The sequence below is a fragment of the Seriola aureovittata genome, chromosome 4 (assembly GCF_021018895.1).
Source record: "Seriola aureovittata isolate HTS-2021-v1 ecotype China chromosome 4, ASM2101889v1, whole genome shotgun sequence".
NCBI classification, from domain to species: Eukaryota; Metazoa; Chordata; class Actinopteri; order Carangiformes; family Carangidae; genus Seriola; species Seriola aureovittata.
The window spans coordinates 18,436,716-18,455,582 of record NC_079367.1 but is presented as its reverse complement, the minus strand read 5'-3'; the positions used below and the strand labels follow the sequence as shown (position 1 = coordinate 18,455,582).

The following is an 18,867-nucleotide window of genomic DNA, read 5'->3' as shown; positions in this document are numbered from 1 at the left end:
CTTACGTGCGAACAGAGCAGAACAGTCATAAAGCCACCGCCCACTCGTGCTAGGCAGAGGAAAAAAACAAATCCATCCTCCTCTACACTGACGTTACCACACGCACTGACTGGACCTAAGTGCGTGACCCACACGCAGATGAGACAGATGGCCAAAGAGAATGGACGGACGCTGTTAACTGCCTGAAAGGTGCTGAATCAAATAACAAGAATCCTTTGAATTAAATACCACAAGTGAGTGACTGACCTACATATAGACTGGTGGCCGGTCCCCTTGGTGGGCCTGGGTTTATCTGCCCTTTAATTTACCGCTGCAGCCCTGACTGCAGTTTAATTTCATTATGATTAATTCACCATCAGTTATTCCAGTTAGACAAAGTGGGCTCACTTCTAGCTCATCACATTGTCTAGTAATGACACCACAAACACAAACTGTTGCACATGGCAGCAACGTTTCTGCTGTTTAACTTTGTTGCTGATATCATGATATATTACTTCTTTAGAAGCGCTCACATTTAATAGATTTACATGCACAATAAATCCAATTCTAAGAATAATAAGAGACTATCGCACAAGGTGCTGGCGCAGTCACTATTATTGAGATGTTGTCCTGTGATTCGGGACTGAAAGGAGGTACTGTAGATCATTTGCGCGTGGTCGATGCCAGGGACTATTTATTTAGGCTATTTATTTATTGATTCCACTGACTGACTGCAGATAAGTGGCTGCTATTTCCCATCTGATGCTGCTGCTGACAGGACCAGATGCACGGTCTACTGTTTCATCCATAATCGCTTTTATGTTTATCAAAAACTTGCTTTTCCTAAATGTAGGTCTATAGCAAAGTTACATCACATTATGACTACTTATTTTCCCCCGTGGTTGCTTTCGCTCAAAATATGACACAAACATGTTGACTTCCCGTTTTTCTAATTTTTCTTTTTCTTTGTTCAACCAATAGCTGCTGGAAGAACAACGAGGAAATTACGTATGACGTTTTAAGTTTTCTTTTTGCTCCTGAAGAGGGAGGGAATCCCCCGAGAATGCATATAAATTCAGGACATAAGCAGGCAGCAAGCAACAGTCCTGCTTCACCCAGCTCGACCAAAGATCACTGTCTGATAAGAAAGATGGCAAACTTTAATTTTTGTAAGTCAGACAGGCCGCGGTACAGACTGCATTGCTTTTACTTTATATACACATTGTACACGGCTATATTGTGTTTTGTCATGCAAAATGAACATGAGAGGGATTGTGTGTGTGTTGATGGTTATTATTCTTTTTACCATGCAGACGTCGCCAGCTGTGTGCTGCTGCTAACCTTGAGCTGCCGCACAGCTACGGGACACCCGCTGCCCTCCCTGCGCACAGAACAGTGCGAACAGTGCTCACTGCTCTTCAAGAGCCTCCTGCTCAACATCACAGAGCTTCTCAAGGGTGTGAGTACAAATCACTGCAGCATGTTTATCTTCTAATTCCGCATTTGATTTTACTTTTACTCTGTCAAACACACCTGTATTTTATTAATGATGAAGTTCCCTTTGAATTACAGGATGTTTTGTGCTTTGGCATCACATCTGAAAAGGTAGTGGTGAGGAGTAAAGCTGATACATTACTGGCCTGTGCTCCCTCTCTGACTCAGGTTTGTTGATTTATCAGTGATATACATAACGAATTATCAAATTATTCTGAAGAAAATACGGACTCAATACCCAATTTTGTATTATAAAGATAAACAGCTGTGTGTGTGTGCTCATGTTTAAAATATTTTCCCCCCACAGAACTCAAATTGCATGATGCCAAGAAATTCATCCTTCAGTGAGGTATTCTGTTCTTACTATTTCTTTTTAAATCTTTTCAGGATTGTTAGATGTAGCCTATGTTACACAAGAGTATAAATTAGAAACCCAATATATATTTTGCTTAAAGGTTTATATTTGTTTACATTTTACACTATACACCTATTTTTAATGAAGCAGTCAGATGATTGGATTTTCTTTCTTTGATGTCTTGACAGAGTGAATGTTTGAGGAACATCATGAAGGACTTGGCTTACTATGAAGATGCTATTAAATCCTACCTGAAGTCACCACTCAGAAGTTCTGATGAAGAAGTAGCACGTCTGAGCCCAACTCTGACAATAATAAAGAGTCTGAAGGTGTGTTTATTATGCATATGTGCGAAGGGCAAAAAAAAACAGAGTGACAGAGTCAAGATTTAAAGACAGAAATAGAGAATCTCCTGGGAAATAACATTTGAAAGTTGCATGACGAAATCTTCCTTGGTTTATACAGAACTGCTCCCTGATGCCGAATAAGGACAACGACTCTTCAGAGGTATTTTTCTATTCCTTCTTTTTTGTTTATTCCCTGTTTCCTCCTCATCTTTCAGTCTTTAAGAGGAAAATTTTTTACATAAAAACTTTCTAATCCTTGTAAAGATATTTCACAGAGGGAACTTTGGTGTTTTTTGTGAGTGTGTGCGAAACCGGCAGATGATTATGGTGTATTAATGATGCGTACTATTGTGTCATCTTTTAGGAGGTTGCTGCACAGATGTGGGGAAGTGACACCTACTCTAACAGAGAGCAGATGTGTAAGATGATGAGAGGTTTCCATGTCCGAGCCATCACCATCAACCGAGCTATGGGCTACATCTCTTCTGGAGACCACAGGAAGTAAACATCCTGCATCATCATCATCATCACCATCACTCCAATTAATACCACCCTATCTCTGCTCCTTGAAATTTTCACAACTGAACAAGCCATCTAGATCATTCACTACCATCACTTGTACTCACAACTACTGTCCAAGTAGTTCTTTACACTGCACATGCTGTACAACTGTCTGCATGATTACTGCTCAGGCGTAAGCTAGCTGGCTCCATTCCAGACTCTTCACTCAGTAAGAGTTGAATGGCAGTCAAACTATTGCCAAGGTTAGCAGTGGAGGCCATGTTGGCCTAATTACATGTATGAATGTATTCCAGTATTTGGGGGAATGTATTTATTTATTTAAGATATATTTATTACATTTATTTATTTGGTGGCATGTGATGTTATTTATTGTTATTTATAATAAAGTATTTTTGGTTAGCAAGAACTGAGGTGGAAATGGTTTTTAATGGAAGTGGAACTAATTAATCTTTATTTCAGGTAACACTGTTAAAAAAAAATGAAGAAAAACACAACATCCAGGAGACCTATTCTTTTATTCAGTCAACATTTGCTTCTTTATTCCAGAAGTCTTTCCATGGACTCAGACCTGATACAAACAAGTGCAAAAAAGACTGACAGGATTACTTGAAGTAAATTGTTTAAGGAAGCAATGTTCTCTGAATGTAAACATTACTGCATCATATTGGCATGGAAGACCCTAAAAGATTCAACATTATAGATGCCGTTTCTGCAGCGTTTCCAAAATAATGATGACATGTTACCATTACAAATACATTGTAGGGATGTTGTGAATATTTAACTGAAATGTCTACAGCTATGTCTTGAAAAGGTAACTAAAAATATAGGAATGATGCATGGCTGTAGTTAAAATCATGCAGGTAGAAAACATAAATTCAGCCCAGAATCCACATGAGTGTTTTCTACAAAATTTTTACCATGGAACCACAATGTGCATTCCAGTCTCATGAGGGCAGGAACAGGTTCATGATTCAAGTTCAACATAATAATACACCTCTTGTAACTCTATTATGTTTTACAGGTTCAGATTTTCTGAAAAACAAACAAACAGACATAAACAAACAAAACACATTTAAAAAAATAAATTGCAGGTTTGAAAAATCTGCTAATAAAAAAATAAAATAAAAAGATATGTACAGGACGTAGTGTGCATAAATATAAAAACATATGACACACAAAATGGTTCAGTAATTCAGTCTGCAATGCGTTGGACAGTCACATGCATGTGATGTAATGCCTAATTATTTTATAAAAAATCCCATTTAAAAGTGAAACAAGATACACAGGTTGGATTTTTCCTGATTCTTGCAGTTTCAACACTGCAGCACCTACATTTACATGTGTTACTGGCTACATAATTAGCTACTCAATATCTCAACGACCTCTACACCTCTACATCTGCTGGTCATTTCAGAACCTGATGATGCTAAGCATCAAATTCTGGCTACACAATGGTACCTTCAGGTACAGCTTGTCTATTCTGTATTCATTACAGAATAAAAGGACCACATTTGAACAAAATGCCCATCCAGAAATAGGACACTGGTCCTTTTCATGAAATGCAGAAATACAAAAACTCATCAATTAGTTTCACGTCCAGAAAATATTCAAAAGAGAAACACAAACTGAAGGAAGAGATAATGTTTGTTCCAAAGGTCAACTTGGTTTTGTTGTATTCCTGAGATCTTTTTTCTTCCTGATGCTGGAAGAACAGATATCCAACGATCCATTTAGGTCAAATCCCTTTCATTTAGCTGCTTGATTGTTTATCATATCTGAAAATAGACAAACAATACTGTTTTGATATATCTGCTTTATACTTTTTTCAGAATAAATACAATTGCCAGTCACAGGTTACCAGTTGATCCAGCTGGCTCTACAACACGTACACCACAGTCCTGCATGGCTGTCTCCCAGAATTTGAACATTTCAATCACAGATGTTCTCTTGTTACATAAATTGTATATTGTGGCAATACTATTGATTGAAACAGTAATCTCATTTACATATCCTTTGGCCACCAGTGCATGTTTAATGTTAGCTTGGGCTTGAAACTGAATGAAAGGTGTGGGACTATAGAGTTGCATTATGGGAAGTATAGGATCCTGTGTTTTTAGAGCTAAAAGTCAGGATATCTCAGGCTCTGCTGGTTCAGTTATGACCATTTTTTAAAACTTTTTCACACATCCTCCAGCTTCATGGAAGTGCAGTACTGAATCTCTGGAGCACCCCTTTAATTAAAGAAACCTTTATCTGTGGGAATAAATCATGCTTTTCGTTCCCTTACAGCCATCTGATGCTGTCTCCCAGCTTATAGCTGATGATTTTGATAAAAATGACTTTGTACCATCTGGTGAGTTTCAACATTCTTCCTGTAACAAATCTGTTGAGTGAATTTGATGACTGAAATGTCCACACAGGACTGTGATATACACTATCAGGTGTGTCTGTAGTTTATTACCTTGCAGTGTCTGTCGGACCTCATTTGGCAAGTCATCCAGCTCCTCCACACTTTTCCACAGGTGGCCCGCCGTGGCCTCTCCCGGCCGCCTTCTGCTCTTCCACTCCACCAGCATCTTCAGCTTCTGCATGGTCACATCTTTCTCAGATGCCTGGATGTCATCCAGGTCCCTGGAGTTCAAGTCTAGATAGATGGCCACCTGCTTCCACTCCTTCCCGAGTCGCTTGGCCACCTGCAGTAGCTGCTTCTCTGACATGTCCTGGACCTGAGTCATCACTGTCTTCACTCCATCTGGAAAAAAAAACCACAACAAACACGTTCTTTATTTCAGTATAATTTTAGAACAGACAGGTGCATCTGGAAATGTGGTCTGGTTTCTGTTGACTTGACCAGGGCAAAACACAGTTGTGCCTGAAGTTCTTCTCAAGTCAGTGGTTAATAAATGACGCAGGAAGTTACCTGACTCATCCTGCCATCGAGGTCTTTTACAGGCCGTTTCATCTTCTGAGGGGCTGCTGCTCCTCTGTCTGCCTATGAGAGAGACAGACATGATGTGGGTCAACCTGTAGCAGCTGAAAAGCACGCTGTGATGGAAAAATCTAATCTGATTAAAAACAAGAAAGAAGCTTACTGTTTGTCCTTTTCCTTGGCTTCTTTTCCGTGTTATCCACACAGTCACCTAAGAGAAGAGCAAAAGATGAACATCACCACTTTGTAATGGAAACAAACTAACAAAAACATGTGGAGCTCAGCAACCACTTTTGGTTAATTTGCAGATAAAAAGATGCATGTTTCCTGTTGCTGTCACAGACATGTATTTAAAAAAGCTTTTCAGACAAATACTGATTTTTGACCTAAATGTTTCTTTACCTGCAATTCACCAAATGTGTTCAGCGTTAGACTAAATGAATTGGTACCTTCTCTGATGGTGGCAGACCATACAGTCTCCTCAGAGTCAATCTCTATAAGAGACAATTTAAAGGGAGGAGGCTGTTCAAAGAAAGCTTCAAAGTAGCCTTTCATCTTAGTCACTGCAAGGGTGAATTTCAAATCCTGTACAGAGACACATAAACACAATTAAACTGTGTGGTCACTGCATAAAAAAAAATCCAAACATATGATAACCCTGTGACACCTAACAGTCACAACATAATGTATATTTTTGTTTTTCCAAGTTGTAAGCTGTGATATAGATGATTTTACTGTGAGCAAACACACATGCATATTTACAACTCAAACCTGAGGTTTGATGTCTCCCTCTGGCTCGCTCAGGAGACGATACGTCCCTTCATCCAGTTTACATGTGGGAGGCTTGTCAATCCGAATGTAACGATTCTTGTAGGCCCGCACTTGTTTGCATATATCCTAATTTACATAAGGACAGCAGGGGGACAAGATGAAACAGGAAATACGTCAGTTTCTTGTGGAAAGATGAGCAGGCTGAATGGTGATTAACATTCAATCAAAACACATTTTCCACAGTGTGAATGGAAAAACTGAAGGCGTCTTGTAAGAACAAACCACTCAGAGTTCAGCTCCAGTCAGAGACTTCTGGACAAAGCAGCATAATGCACTTAATGATTAAAAAACACATCAGACTGGAAAACAAAAATTTTCAGGAAGTGTCATTTATTTGGGTCACAATAAATGCAGTACGATTATTCACCAGCCGCAGCCTCCCAAACATACATGCTCACACAACCACAAGCACACTCCCTGAGTAACTTTATCAGTATAAAGTTTAAAAGAAAAAAAAAAAAGAAATAACTGAACCTTATTGTCATTGCTGTCACGATTACGTAGTGCATTTACTGTAATACACACACAACAGGCATCAATACGAAAGATACCACTGAACTTGACCATGAAGTTCATAAAAATAAATTTACCATCTCACTGCACAAAATTACTATAACACCTATTTCAGGGGGTTGATGAGGTCATTAATACTAGTGAGTCAATGCCCACACCTAAGATGTTGAAATTTCTACTATTACATCCATGCATGAGTGTATTACACAAACCTGGAAACCTGGTCCCTGCTTTTAACATAGCATCAAAGCCAGTGCACAAAAATGAACAAGAATTGAAAGTTATATTTGGTTTTTAGTCTTTTTATAGGTAAGGCATTTTGCTGGAGTTTTATCCAGTAAACAGTTGTCATGATTCAAAGTTGTGATTGGTAAATGTAGGGACACTCAGGCAATGGTCTCATAAATGGAATATTTTTTTTTTGTGCTGTGCATATAAGGAAGGTTTTTGTTTTGTTTTTGTTCTCACCTCAAAGGAGAAATTCCACCACTATAAACACAACATGCTGTAATTTGAAGTGAAAAGTTAATTCACAAACAAAACTTGGCTCACTCACAATATTTTAAAAGTGGATAATTAATATTTCTATTTCCATATTCATAAGAAATTATGAGTCAGTGTGAAACCTATCACTGCCTCCAGAAGCCTTGTCTAAGATTAAATAAAGATTAAATGAGTACATTCAGACCATGATTGTGCATTATATTTAGTCCTGTAACCGCAGCCTCTCATCACCATACAGGAACATACCACATTATTACTGGATTTAAGTGGTTAAGAGGTTTTGTTTTCAGTCACCACGCTGACATATAAATTGCCAGAACATCTACAGATCAAAGTGCCTGTTTGAAAGGAGGTTCCACTAACAAGGTGCTGTAGATATGAAATGAAACAGGATCCTGTAACTACAGATACTGTTTGGGTTTGAAGGTCTGGAGAAACAGGGCAACATTTTCCTGGTCTTTCTCATGAGGAATTTCCAGATTTTGGACAATGTCGGCCCAACGCATTAACCTTCTGGTTGCTGTGATACATGCGATGGAGAAACACTAAAGGGCTACGGTCAGTTTTGAAGCAGCGACGTGCCAACAGCAAAGTCAGGGCTTCGTTCCCAATAGTGCTGTAGTGTTTCTGGTCCTGTGAGAACTTTTTTAAAAAAAAATAGCAGTCAATGCCTACTGCGGCCTCTTGAATCAGAACAGCTGCTGCTCCTCTTCTGTCAGCATCAACCTCAAGTTTAAACAGAGCAGCAAAATTGGGGAGCAGCAAGAGCTGGTGAGCTGCATAAGACAGTTTTTAAAAATTTTAAAGACCTGCCCCACATGTGGAGTCTCACTACGACTCCTTGGCAGGGCTGACAAGATCAGTCAGTGGAGAATAATGTTGGCAAAGTTACATCAGAATCTGGATAATCAATAATAGAATTGATCTTGATCGTGTTTTATAACTGTGCTGCATGACATGTTTGTCTGGCATATAATACCATTTTACTAACTTATAACTGTCAGCGTGTTAAAAGTTGGCTGTTGTTGCTTCATGCTGCTTGCGTCGCTATATGTACTGAAATAATGTTTGTTGTTTCACTAGTGTCTTAATATTTTGCTGCTTCCAGTTTTGCGTTGCCCGTGTTAAGCTTTTGATAATTGTCTTGTTGTTGTTGCTGTTTTCTGTGACGTTGTTGTATTATGATTTAATTGTGTTGATGGTTCTTGAAACATCTCACCTAAGCATTGCAGTTGAAAACTAACCAGCTGGCTAACACATTTACAGTAATGGTGATTAATGTGCATTGTCCCTAAATAAATAAATGAAATGAAAAGAAAACTCCTTGCAAGAGTATCGACTTAGATGTACCAGTATCCCACAAAATGTTAATGGTTATGGCAGGTCAGACTCTGACATCGCTACAAAACCACCAGTGACAAATGGTTCAAAGCCTGTGGATTCAGAATCCTCTGAGCAGCATGGCTCCTGCTCAGGGTCAACAGCAGGGAGCTGACAAGGCAGAGAGCCAATCAGATTTAGCTTTCTACGGGAGGTCATCATGTGCCGCCCTGTGCTACTCTTAAGACGGGAATTTGACAATTCTACCTTGTCAGTTAGGTAGAGAACTGGGGTGGCCCCTGGAGCTACCACACAGAAATAATAAATTGATACTGGTCTCTCCAGCAGCCGATAGCTCACTCAACTGGGATTTCCAAAACTACCTCATATGGCAACACATAAATGACGGCACTAATCTCAAGCTAAGGGACTAGGTTTAGATCCTTTAGATCCCCATTCTTATGTCATACCTGGCTCGAACACCACTAGGGTAGACTTTTACTGTATGAATGTTTATTGAAAAAGATGAATAAATAAATGAAAAACATATAAACAAAAACACCCAAAGGTGCTGGCTGCTGCAGCAGGGTGGAGAAAGAGAGAAGTGAACAAAGGACCTGCCTATATAGAATTAGCCCACAAGCCAGCACACTTGCTTGACAGTCAGATGATCAAGCTGGAGCTAGAAACAGGAAACACTAAAACAAAACATGATGAAACACCTTGACAGGCAAGTTTGTAACAATAAGATGTTACAAGCATATTCACAAACACTTGCCTTGATGTCGGACGAGCTGTTGGTGGCCAGGTAGATATGGAAACTGTAGTTGTTGTTGTCACTCCCCAGCTGCTTGTAGACCAGGACCACCCCATGGCGCTCTACAGACTGGCTCGTCTGTATGATGGGACCCACGGGTGACAGGGACGTCACATTCCACTTAACATGGCTACCTGAGTGGTCCACTGTCGGCTCAATGCGTGGACGGTTGTCCTTTATGTGTAGGACACTGAATGTCATCTCATTTTCTGGGTCTGTGTGAAGATAACAGAAGGTTTAATCTCTTACTTAGAAGTGCTTTAAACTATGGATTCATATTTTTACAAGAAATATTCTTTATCAGTGTTTCAAAAAAGACAATTATACTCATTAAAATTAACTACTTTACGTAAAAATACCCTTAGATGGGTCATGTCTTAATTAACCCGGGATTCAAGATTTATCTTCATATCAAAATCAATTTGTAAAGTAAGTGGGTATGTTATATTTAAAAGTTATTTTTAAAAGGTGGAAAAAATATATATTTTGGAATCAGACTTTCCAGGAGGAAAAAGATCATAATTAAAGCTCTAATGTTCTCACCAGCGAGGCAGACAGAGTGAGGAAACTGGATGGACTTTAGGACAGAGGCATCCTTGTTGATGGTGTCCACATTAAAGATGGGTCCCGCAAACTTCCAGGAGTCCTGGAGGAATGCGCCGAACTTGGACCAGGACAAGACTGAGTACCTTACGAGAACCCGCTCCGATGCTTCAAACACCAGGCCGGTGACAGAGCATTCGTATGTTCCCTCTCCTTCCAGCTGCACCCTACAACACACAGAGTCAGTGACACTGTACAGAATCAGTACAAATGCACTACACAGATGCAATATCACTTACTGTAATCGTCCCTTGGAGATTCTCCTGGGGGTAACAAGCTCATTGCCATGGCTCTGTCAAACACACCAACGCATGTTTTTTATTTGTTTGCACAATTATAACACCATATTAAAAACACCATAGTAACAACATAAAAAACAATCTAAATAATACTATACGTAGAGAATAGCAAATGCGGAAGGAAGATCACCACCTTTTGCTTCTGAGCTCACCTGATGGATGGCTTTGCATTTTTCACAGCATAGTCTGAATTGACTCTCATCTGTCACAAAGTATGAAAACACATCTGATGTTATTTACAAGACAGGTGCCACTATCTCTAGTACAGTCCTTGTGCTGTAACATCAGTTATGATCCGCTTACCTTTCCCATTTGAAACCTCTGCTTCAGGTCTAGCAACTGACTCTAAAAGGAGAAAATATTAGTTCAATATTAGCACATGAAAATCTTTGCACGTTGTGAGGCATTGTGAGTGAGGGTGGAGCACACTCGAATCGAATCAAATTCTGTGAAAAAAGCCAGCAGAGTCCGACATTTTGAGGAATAATTATGTAGTATGGCTGCCATTAGCATGCGGTTGTGGCTGTAGTTACCACTATAACCATAGCAACTATGCAAGCTGACATGGCGGTCTGGATGTTAACAACAAACAAAATGTTTTAAAAAGCAAACCAGTTGCTTAGTCTGACAAGGCAGGTGTTGATATTTTGGGGACACAGTGTTGTTTTGTGAGGTGTCTCACCATCTTTAGACTCCTCTTCATCGGCTGCTTCGCCGTCTGCAAAGAACACGACAAACTGAGTGAAACTGTTCTAAAAATGCCCAGTCTTCATCTAATTAAACCTTTGACTTATAAAGATTTTCAAAGATCGATTATGGGATCTTATATTTTACCTTCCTCTCCTCCATCCTTCTCAGCACAGGCTTCTGGTGAAAGTCAAAATACAAGAAAAAAAAGGAGGGTGGTGAAGAGAGATTAATCAAAGGAGTAGTTCAACATTTTGGGAAATATGCTTGTTTGCTTTCTTGCTGAGAGTTAGAGAATATCAATACCACTTTAACTCTGGGCAAGAAAGTAAATGAGCAGATTTCCTAAAATTAGAAGCTATTCCTTCTAGGTATGACATGTAATATTGATTGAACTGCCTGTCTCTCACCAGAATTCTCATCTTCCTCTTCATCCTCGTCCGAGCTCTCCTCAGTGGACGTTCCAGTGTTCTCTGTTGAATGAATCAATCCGCAAGGGACTTGTGAGAGAGCCGAAAACTTTGTACTGAATTTCCAATGAATGCTAAGTAAAAGGGATTTCATGCCACAATGTTTAAATGTTAAATGCAAAGAAGAAAAACATTTGGATATAAACAAAGGAATCAAATGCCACAGCAAATTGAGCTTGTCTGCAGATGAGTTATGTGGAAAGAACACGTGAGATACTTGTGCTTACCTGGACTACTGCTGTCACTTTCTGTCAGATTATCTGTAACAGATTAGTAATTGTTTTGAGGTCAGTGCTGTCTGGTCTGTGAAACATGATGTAATATTTCAAAATGTGAAGAAAACAAAAAGTCCTTGTCTTTCCATCTCACTAGTGACTACAATCACTATATCACTATGTGACATCATTATGTCATGTTAATTATAGCATCACTGTCATCGTTATGGGGACTTCACCACTTTTAAAAGTTTGATAACATCATTATAATTTTTGTGGTTATTACATTATCATGAGTAGAACCTTATTGCTGAAGTAAAAACAGAAAAAAACAGCACCCAATAATCTGTAAAGAGGGAAATGCTGAAAATATTCAGACTGCTTCTTTACTTTCTCACGCTTATTTTAGGAGGGAGAACCTCAGGTGTAGCTACATGGCCTGCTGCTAAACCTGTCTCCATACTTCACAAACAACGTTTAAAACTTTCCTTGCATAAGGAAAGTAATAATAGACGGACTTCTAGATTAAATCGTCTGAAAAAGAAGTAAAAAAGAGTTTTACCTTTTGTCACTGGGGTTCTTCCTTTAACAGGTGCAGCCCCAGTGCTTTTAGTTTACATCTATGTTTGTGTGCTGTGTTTTTTTTTTTTTTTTTTTTTAAAGTATTCGTTCATATTAGTCATCAAAAAAGCCCCCCCCCCCCCCCCCGACAGCTTTTACATATCCCATCATTCCTTAGCAGCTGAACTGTGGCACCCTGTGAAGAAGCCTGTGATAAGTGCCATGCATTAACATCCCCGCACATTTATACAGATGGGTCCAGAGGAGCTGCTGCTGCTCCTCACTTCCCAGCAGTGAACGTCTGTGGACCGGGCCATCTGGCTAAGTGCCTGGTCCGGCTAATGGATGGAGCCCATCCTCCCTGGCCCACAGAGTTTTATCTTAGACTAACAAGCAGATGCTGCCATCGCTGCTCCCTTCGCAGCACCTCCCTCATCAATCTCTCTCTTCCACTTTGCTCAATCTGTCTGCTTCACCTCTCTCTCCACTCACTATCCCCCATTTCTCTCTCCTTGCCCTCATATGCCTCCTATGACCAATCTCCTCCTCGGCTAACGCTGCCGCCGCCTCACAGCTGGGCCAGCAGGCATCTCTCTTCACTCTGGCATGGCCGCTTCCCTTCATCAGACTGACAAACAAGGCGGAGAGCAAACACCCGCACAGATACACGCATCCACATCCACATGTCCACACACACTTGTTTACAGATTCAAAGGTCTGAATGCTTCCATGGGTATTGGCTGCCATCTGCTGGTCTAAAATAATAGCAAAGCCAACGGCATAAAAAAAGGTTGAGTACAGCAGTGGTTGTTAATCTCGTGGCGTCATTCCTTAAACCCATTTTTTCCACTTAAGCAGCTGTTAAAATCATCTGATTGTATTATATGTATTTTGTATTGGCTTGTTTCAGCTCTCAATATTGAAACCTAACACTTGATGTATTTTTTTGGCCTTTATTTGACAGTCAGCAGTGAAAGGTTGTGACATGTAACAAAAGTCCACGTGGTCGATGCAGTCATGTGGCATGCAATGTAACCATTTGGCTACCAGAGTGGTCTGACTTCATGGTTTCACGGCTGCAATTTTCCATCAAATGGAAAAATGTAATTTGTCTTGTGAATATTTTATTACATATTTCCCCAAAATTCAGCCTGAAACATTGGTATCTCACTAGAATTTTAAATAAATATATGCAGATTTGAACAGTGTGGTTGCATAAGCAAATAATAAGCAAATAAAAATTAGCCCAATGAGTTACACAGTGGTGTATACAAGTTTTAAATTTAATAAAAATAATTGATCTCTAGATCTCTTTAGATTTGTAATCTTAATTGGCAGTACCAGTTGTTGTATTTTTATTTTTATCCAATCCAATCCAATCCACTTTATTTATAGAGCACGATTTTAACAAACACAAGGTTTCCAAAGTGCTGCACAGCAAGATAAAAAACACAATAAATAGCACAACACAATAAAATGATGAAGGACACAATAGGATAAAAGTAATAAAATAAGATAAAATGAAATAGAAATAAGATTAAAAACAATTAAAATAAAAGATAAAATAAGATAAAATAAGATAAAAACAAATAAAATAAAAGATAAAATAAGATTAAAACAAATAAAATAAATAGAATAAAATAAATAAAGTGCACTGCTCACACAAGATGCAACACGCTACATGGTGTCAAAAGCCAGAGAGAAGAGGTGGGTTTTAAGAAGAGATTTAAAATGTGACAGTGAGGAGGCCTGTCTAATGTGCAGCGGCAATCCATTCCACAGTTTTGGAGCTGCAACGGCAAACGCTCGTTCACCTCTGAGCTTAAGCCTAGCTTTAGGTACTATCAGGAGCAGCTGGTCAGCTGACCTGAGAGAGCGGCTGGGAGTGTAGGGGTGCAGCAGCTCAGAGAGGTAAGGTGGGGCAAGGCCATTCAAGGCTTTAAAAGCAAATAAAAGAATTTTAAAATGTATCCTAAAATGGACAGGCAGCCAGTGGAGTGAAGCTAAAACAGGTGAAATGTGCTCATACTTGTTTGTGCTAGTTAAAAGATGTGCAGCAGCATTTTGCACCAGCTGAAAACGGGAAATGGTGCGAGTTCCTTTTTTTTTTTTTTGTTTTTTGTTTTTTTTTCTCTTACAAACTTATTTTATATAAAGATTTATTTAATCAGTATCAGGAGAGAAAGTCACATCACGGCACTTCTAATGTCCTCTCCTATGTCCATCTATATCTCTTTCTTTTTTGGTACTTTATGTGAATAATTTTCTGAGCCCTGAATTCTCAAACTATCTGGTAACTCACAGGGAAAAAAGTAAATATTTGACTGAAAAAAAAAACAACAACAGAATTTTGTGCACTGGTGAGCAGTGTTAAAAATAGCAAATGCAAAACTGGAGACACAGGTAATCGTGTGACTGTGCATAAATCTTGCAGCCCTTTAAGGCAAACGATATGGAAATCAGGGAGGCCAGAGGAGAGGAGAGGGGAGTGGGAGACTGAGCAGAAGTAGATACAAATAATAGATGGAAATACACACTTTTAAAATATTAAGAAAGTGGTGGGGGAGGGACATAGCAACGCTACTGTATAAGAAAACAACACAAACACATGTAGCCACACATGTGCTCTGTGAGAAACTGAAAGGAGAAGCCGTGGGTAGGAGGGGAGGAATGAAAATTGGTTCATGTTTACCTTTGTTTTCCAGCGCAGGGATATCTCCGTCTCTGTAGCACAGAGGAGATAACATTCAGACAACTATAAATCACAATGCGGAGTCATGTGGGGGATGTCTGCAATGTGTGATGAAATTTATGGAAGAATTTAGCAGTTGAAAGTGATGGCTCTTAAAATCGTGCAGCTGTAGGCTCTTGTAGTAGACAACTTCTGCTTTTGAATGAATGAGAAAAACAGGAAATGTGAACAAGCTGTCTGCATCTCACTTTCTCAAACTTATGACACCAGTCCATCCTGTCAAATGATAGATTCACCTTCCCATCAAAACTCACACTCTGATCCACTTTCTGAGCAGTGTTGATGATGCAGGAAAACCAGCCATGGAAAGATACTGGCTAGGTACTTTTGCCATTTTCACAAAACTGGTCCCAGTCGTGTAAACACTTGTGCTGCTTCCATAAGTCAGCGTCAGGCATGGCGATAAGGCTGGACAACGATTCAGTTGTGAGTAATTAGAAGTTTTGTTTTACACATGAAAAGGTTTGTCAAATGTAAAGCACGACAGAGGAACACACTGAATTGTATCAAACATCAATGTGATCATTTTTTCATATCATTTTGCAAATATCTGCCATGTGACATCAGTGTCAAAGAATTTCATTTTTTTATTGTGATATTAATTTTAATGACGTCGCCCAGCCCTGCACAGCAGAAATCAATAGCAGTTCTTCCTGACTATTCAGCTCTCTGAATCTTTTGATATCTGCTTGACTCATCCAGGAATGTAGTTTATCAAACAATGAGCCAAGTCCAAGTGCAATAGTTTAGATGTGTCTGAGCCGAGGACTGGAGCAACCTGTTGACGCAGTCTGAGCTTGGACGAGATACAACACGCCTGACATCCGTCAGGGAAACCCACAACGTAGAGCCAACCCCACAAGAAGAACCAGTTCACCACCAGCAGGAGTGAAAAATTAGGTCACATCTCACCTTGTGTCTTTTCCTGTTTCTCTCCCTCAATTGTTATTATGCAGAACTGACTGATCAAAAGCAAAATGATGCATCAGGTAATTAGGATTATGAAACCTGTCCAAAGAGCAGTCTTTTATTTGGTGCCTGTTAATCATGATAAGGCACTGTGGTTTCTTTTGTTTTCAAACATCTGTTCAGGAAACAGTGTTTTCTTCTCCTCACGGTCAATTCGTTCACGGCTCACAAGAAGAACCAGTTCACCACCAGCAGGCATGAAAAATTAATTCTCATCTCACCTTCTGTCTTTTCCTGTTTCTCTCCCTCAATTGTTATTATGCAGAACTGGCTGATCAAAAGCAAAACGATGCATCAGGAAATTAGGATTATTAAACCTGTCCAAAGAGCAGTCTTTTATTTGGCGTCTGTTAATCATGATAAGGCACTGTGGTTTCCTTTGTTTTCAAACATCTGTTCAGGAAATAGTGTTTTCTTCTACTCAAGGTCAATTCGTTCACAGCTCTGCCTCAGTCACACTACAACACATGGCCCATTAGTTGCCATGGTAGTCATCTTATCCTTTAAACAAAATTTGCTTTTTCATTACTCTAATGTTTTCAGACAATGAATAAACTCCCTGCATGAGTTCTCACAACTTTCTCTGCTCTAACTTGTTTCTATTTTCCGCCTGTGAAAACACAGTAGCAGAATCTTCTGTGAGGGTCTCACATTGTCTCTGGTTCAAAGATAAAGGCCACAACATTTACATGCTTTCTACAACCTCCCATAAACACCATGCAGAGAGGGGACATCTGTGGTTAGATAAACAACTGTCAGTTAGTCTGCATCTACTACACAGGCAAAAAAAAAAAAAAAAAAACTGTTGACCTTTGATACCTCTACTTATTAATATTATATCTGACTGATTTCAAAACGATGATCACACTGGGTCACAATATACCTTTATTCAAATCGTGACCTAATAAGCAAATGATGTCCTGCTAGTGCCACTGCTTCTCAAATAAAGTTATCTAACTACTTACGTGTCCCACAAGACCATTAACTTCTGACTTCACTGAACATTTTCATAGGTTGTAGAACAATGTTTGCAAATGCCTGGGTTGTATTGTACAATCAGGGACTTTTCCAGCTTTCATTGCTAATGTTACCCAGGCAACAACACAATACAATGAGATATCACTGTCACCTCACCTGTCTGTGGTCACAATACAACAGAGAATACATATTGTGTATCTATTGAGAAGATTAGTATGAAACATATGGAGATTTTCCTCTGATTTTAAAGATATTTTAAATAGGACTGCATGTTGGCAAAGTGTTTTCATAGCATTGATATTATGAATGAAAAACTGAAGGCATACATGAAAGTTATACATGCATGTAGCCCAGTGTATGATGAGGTTAACACATATGGTGACTGTTAATGCGTCTTTATATGGATTTTTGTTTATCAACCTACATTTTGATGTGATCTAGCCCGCTGCTCACTTACAACCGTGTCTCCTACATGATGATACATTGTCGGTGAGTCATCACACTGTAACAACACAGAAGCGTGCAGCGCGGAGAGGCACAAACAAAGCGATCATAACTCCTTTTGTTTAAATGCTATCTAGCTGCAATCTACGTCATGTTAGAACCAGGAAGCAATCATCGATTTGTTCATTTTTCTTAAAATGCACAAACACGCGAGCCCTTAACCGACTGCAACAGAGGACACCACTTCCTGTGTTGTCGCAAAGGGGTTTTAGCGCCTCATGCCTACTGTAGGCATCGTGTTGTCCAGTGTGCGCGCAAAAACACAAACACTGACATAAATCCAGAGGTCATCACTTTTCTCTGCATCATAGTGACATAACAAAAAGTCTTACCCGTCCTCCAGCTGACAAGCCGCGCCACAGCTCGCCATCTCTGCCACCATCCTCCCTCCTGTGTAATCAGACCCCGTTATACTCTGTTTTGGCACAGCGTGCGGCGGCTGCGCGTGAAAGCACCTGGAAGGTGATATGGTCCTATCATTGACTGTCGGTGTCGCTTTAGAGCGCTAAACAGTAATTGGCGCAGTAATGGTCATTGGAGCCCTCGTGGCTAAACAACAACTCCTTCACATCAATTGTCCCCTTGGACGCAGCATCCCTTCGTCAGCACAACAAAACATTTGGATTTGACATAAGAACCGTTCATTGCTTCCAAAAGTCAAAAAGAAAAACAGCCAGCGAGGCCTTTTTTGCAGCGGAGATGTGGATGTATTGTTTCCTCTCACAAATATTGTGCTTGTGTGCAAGCAGCAAATCAGATCGCAGATCTTAACATTACGGCGTTCAATGCTGCGCGTTCCTTTGCACAAGGCGTATTTTTCAGGATCAGCGGCGCTGCGCCGCAACTGCGCAGCACATGAAAGCACACCAATGAGCACGTGGGCGGGGTGTAGCATCCCGCCTTAACATGGGCTGTATTCTGTATTCAGTCATGTCGAAGATTTACACTGGGACTTTTCAGTGTCTTTTTTTAAAAACAGGGATATCAAGAATACTACAGTAGGAAGTCAGTGATAAGGAGATGTTTGCTGTTATATATTATACAAAGCATGGTGCTTGTTTGGAGAAATAATAGGAGAAAAAGTTTAAACAATTAACATTTTATATTTTATACATACAGGTTTACATAGGCTAAAGTATGTGATATGTTCTCCATTTTGTATTACTAGGTTACATGCAGTCAAAGGTTTGTCATAAAACTAACAATTTAAATAAAGTA

General features: G+C 39.6%; 2 protein-coding genes across 4 annotated transcripts; one reads left to right on the top strand and one right to left on the bottom strand.

Moving 5' to 3' along the window:
• The first annotated feature begins 881 nt into the window (after positions 1 to 881).
• On the top strand, positions 882 to 3,090 carry il12a (interleukin 12a). Its single transcript, XM_056374719.1, has 7 exons — positions 882 to 1,148; positions 1,293 to 1,438; positions 1,552 to 1,641; positions 1,781 to 1,822; positions 2,017 to 2,157; positions 2,294 to 2,335; positions 2,540 to 3,090. The coding sequence occupies exons 1-7, from the start codon at positions 1,043 to 1,045 to the stop codon at positions 2,678 to 2,680; spliced, it is 708 nt and encodes a 235-aa protein (XP_056230694.1). The 5' UTR covers positions 882 to 1,042; the 3' UTR covers positions 2,681 to 3,090.
• Positions 3,091 to 3,193: 103 nt separating this feature from the next.
• On the bottom strand, positions 3,194 to 18,381 carry si:dkeyp-97b10.3 (NACHT, LRR and PYD domains-containing protein 1b allele 3). Of its 3 annotated transcripts, none has more exons than XM_056374831.1 (17): positions 17,982 to 18,381; positions 15,139 to 15,170; positions 11,898 to 11,930; positions 11,611 to 11,673; positions 11,348 to 11,380; positions 11,196 to 11,231; positions 10,817 to 10,858; positions 10,666 to 10,715; positions 10,454 to 10,506; positions 10,155 to 10,381; positions 9,573 to 9,826; positions 6,398 to 6,523; positions 6,076 to 6,211; positions 5,790 to 5,837; positions 5,618 to 5,689; positions 5,159 to 5,449; positions 3,194 to 4,472 (listed from the first exon to the last, which is right to left on the bottom strand). In XM_056374831.1, exons 1-17 carry the CDS (start codon positions 18,029 to 18,031, stop codon positions 4,444 to 4,446), a joined length of 1,575 nt encoding a protein of 524 aa, XP_056230806.1. In that variant the 5' UTR covers positions 18,032 to 18,381; the 3' UTR covers positions 3,194 to 4,443. The 3 variants fall into 3 exon arrangements, with proteins under 3 accessions (XP_056230806.1, XP_056230807.1, XP_056230808.1); XM_056374832.1 differs by having other exon boundaries at positions 11,348 to 11,377; XM_056374833.1 differs by lacking the exon at positions 3,194 to 4,472 and having other exon boundaries at positions 5,307 to 5,449; positions 6,029 to 6,211.
• Positions 18,382 to 18,867: the final 486 nt, after the last annotated feature.